This window comes from Silene latifolia, chromosome 8 (genome assembly GCF_048544455.1).
Source record: "Silene latifolia isolate original U9 population chromosome 8, ASM4854445v1, whole genome shotgun sequence".
In the NCBI taxonomy this organism is placed as follows: Eukaryota; Viridiplantae; Streptophyta; class Magnoliopsida; order Caryophyllales; family Caryophyllaceae; genus Silene; species Silene latifolia.
The window spans coordinates 111,476,942-111,480,582 of record NC_133533.1 but is presented as its reverse complement, the minus strand read 5'-3'; the positions used below and the strand labels follow the sequence as shown (position 1 = coordinate 111,480,582).

Genomic DNA, 3,641 nt, shown 5'->3' with positions numbered 1-3,641 from the left:
TCCAGCAGATGATTTTGACATAGTTTGTTGTTTTTTTGGTCTTCCAAGAGACAGGTGATGCACCAACAAAAACTATCCAACCAGAAACCAAGGGTCGGGTCAAAGAACAATCTGCCCAATCAGAGTCACACCACCCAGAAATGGTAAGATCACTATCTGATCGTAACAAAATCCCCTGACCCGTGGGGCCCTTAAGATACTGAACCACACGGAGAGCCGCGTCCATATGCTCCTTACGCTGGTGATGGTAAAATTGAGACAAAATATATACAGCATAAAATAATCTGGACCGGTTACCGCAAGATAAACCAAATGACCTGCAAATCGTATGTAAGACTCAATATCCTCAAGCAAAGCACCCTTAGCTAAACCAAGTTGATTATCATGATTCTGCTCAATAGGAGTAACTACAGGTTTAGCACCAAAAGACCACAATCGGAGACTATATATCAAGGGCATATTTACGCTGACACAAGTAAATCCCCTCGGAGCTACGGGCAACTTCTATACTCAAAAAAATATTTCAAAATGTCCAGGTCCTTCATATTAAAGCAAGTACCTAGGTAGTCCTTAAATGATTGATGACAACAGAATTACTGCAATAACAAGGTCATCCATGTAAACCAAAATATGTAGACATATCTCATCTTTAGAATAACCAAAATATGGCCACTGGAGCTGAGGATCAAAAGATGTACTTTGTATAGGTTATCTAATACTCCCTCCTATTTCCTTATATCTTCCCCTTTCTTTTGGGCACAAAAATTAAGAAATGGGAAGAAAGAAGAAATAAAATAGAATAAAGTATTGTAAGTTGTGAAATTTATAGGTGAGAGAAAATAATAAAGAATGAATGATGAATAAAGAATAGATAATGTAATGAGAGTTGTTGATTTTTTAGGAGAGAGAAATTAATAAAAAAATGAATGAAACTTACCAAAAAAGGAAAGAGGGAAGATAATCAAACTTATGTGAAAAAGCAAAGAGGGAAGATAATAGGAAATTGGAGGGAGTATCAAATTATATTAGCTAACCTGGTCTATTTTAAATTTCTTGGGATCTATTTGACCCGTTTTAATCTTATGAACGATATGTCCGTGGTGCTGTAAACGTGCTAAGTTGCCATCTAAGATATTTTCCATAAACTTTTATATTGGGTTTTCTGCGAAGCTACTACTGATTTGCAGTGTTACATTATTCACTACAAGTTTTGATCCGGATTCGACACCTTGTAGAATTGTAGACACATTTTAATTACGGAGTGCTTTCTCCGTTCTAGTCAATGATTTACATTTGTTTTATCTATTTATTGGGACAGTGTATTTTTTAAGCTAGGCTAAAAGAAAGGGATATACAGTTTGTTGATGAGCAAAAATAGCAACAGCAAACTGACTAATTGACTTGAATAAAAGGGGTAAAATTGTCAAATATGTACGATATTGAGTAAAATGTGTATTGCAAAAAGGAAAATCAATACTTCGTATTTTTTTTGAATAATACTACGAAAGGTGTAGATAGGTAAATGAAAAAGAGTGCATTAGGTGTACATATGCCAAAGTATAAAACAACATGAGTAAAATTCGCTACTCTAAAACTTTTTTTCTAGGTTCTCCCCTGTAATGAGATTTCCTACTAATATATGACTAAACAATAGAATTAAAACGAATTTCATCGATGATTAAGAAGAATTCAGTCCGGCCTAGCATGCATTTGTTGTTGCTGACAGTAAAGAACTCATGGTTCAATTCTTTTGTTTACGTTGGAGCAATCTTATCGGAGTTGATTTAAGTTGATGTATGCACGCGTTCTCTACCGTGAAAATTAATAAGACTTTCTTTGCATATATGATCTACATTATTACTTACCCGTACATCTTTAGCACATCCACCAAACTCAGCCCTGGTAGCTACTTTATACTTAAGGTTGTACCAATAAAGTTGGGAATCACAAAATCGTCTACATAGTATCTCGTGTCGTGATCCTTTGCGGTAAGCTATAGGAATGTACCACATTTCCCCAAGGTTGCTCATCAACTTCACCCAAGACTCTTTCAATACCCACGCACAAATATTATCATTATCACTCGGGTCATTCCCAAAAAGGCATAGCGACCCGTCAAATACACGTAACTCAGAGAATCTAACCTTGTGTGGGAAAACAATATCGCTTGTCCACCGTTCAGCCTGAATGTCGAAGCAGCGGATTCTCCGTTCAGTGATTGGATGATCAACAATTACATAGAGTAAATTGTTTACGCACACAACAGGGTTAAATAGTACAGCATAAAATGGACCCGGTATTAATATATGCTCAATGAATCTCCACATTTTAGTTTTGCAGCTGTAAATCTCAATTTCAAAGACCCATTCATCATCGTTCAACCTAAAGTTTTTAATTCTAACGACCTTACAATCATCATTGTCCTCGTCGAAATATAACTTGTATTTAAAATTAAGTGACGATAAACTTAATAATTCTTCGTCTTGGGACGGGATTCTGTGGCAGCTAAGAGTAGATGGGTTGAGCAAGAAGAGATGACTATATGATATGTGAGACAGCCAGTAGCTTACCAAGACGAAGAATTCGCAAGAGGCAAGGACGGTCATCGTGTCCGTAAAGTTGGGTAGTTGTTCATTGTAAGGGTAAGGGGAAGGGCAGACGAAAGGAAGTTTTAGGGGAGAGTCAAGGTTGTTTACTTGTAGGGTATAGTCTTCGAGCGATACTAGGAGGAGGCGATTTGCGTGGCGGTGGTGTAAGCGAAGGAATTTAGATGAAGAGATTAGGGTTTTCCAGGACTTGGATACGGACTTGAATCGAATAAGGGATTTTACGGGTAATCTCGCGAGGATGCATGACTCTACTACCTCCATTGGAATATAAGCCATTGTTGGTTGAGTTTGAGACTCAATGGTAATCAAGGACATGTATCGATGGATGATATATACAATTAGAGGTCTAACTACTTTAGCTACAATATAGGCTAGTCTAATGCTACTTTCTAGGCTAGTCAAAAGCAGGATAACAAAGTAGTTACAACTGATCATAACATGTGCCAAATATCTACGCGTACTAATCTAGTGATTATTTACAAGAGTAAATTAAAAATTACCCCCTTTTAAAATCCAGTTTTTAAAAATTACTCTCGTATATAATTTTTTCCTAAAATTACTCCATTAAAATGCACTTTTATCAAAAATTGCTTCAAAACAGTTATTAGAATATATTAATGTCAATTAGTTATTCTTGTATATTGTGTCAATAATATTGTTTCCTACTAGCTAGATTTAATGCCCGTGCGATGCATGGGCCTGTTTCTAGTAATCTTTCGTATATATTGCAAATGTAATTAAATAATAAGATGTCGCCCGTGTAAGCTAGGGTTTTCACGGTGCTCAAGGCAACCCCTGACTCTATTTTTCTCTATTTGTCCATTACTTTTCGATGTTTTGTAATCTACATTCCATTTTTCATTACTTGATCGTTTCATAAATACCTTCCATTTTACCGTTAATTTTTACCATTCCAAAGTGTTCAATTTATTTTTTTTCAATTAGTGCATGTATACACTCACTGGAAAACCTTAATCTCTTCTTCTAATTTCCTTCACTTACACCACCGCCACGCAAACCGCCTCCTCCTAA

At 36.1% G+C, this 3,641-nt stretch overlaps 1 protein-coding gene across 1 annotated transcript; it reads right to left on the bottom strand.

Annotated features, from left to right (window-relative positions):
- Positions 1-1,562: 1,562 nt before the first annotated feature.
- Positions 1,563-2,896, bottom strand: LOC141595865 (F-box protein CPR1-like). Its single transcript, XM_074415813.1, has one exon. It carries the CDS (start codon positions 2,883-2,885, stop codon positions 1,785-1,787), a length of 1,101 nt encoding a protein of 366 aa, XP_074271914.1. The 5' UTR covers positions 2,886-2,896; the 3' UTR covers positions 1,563-1,784.
- Positions 2,897-3,641: the final 745 nt, after the last annotated feature.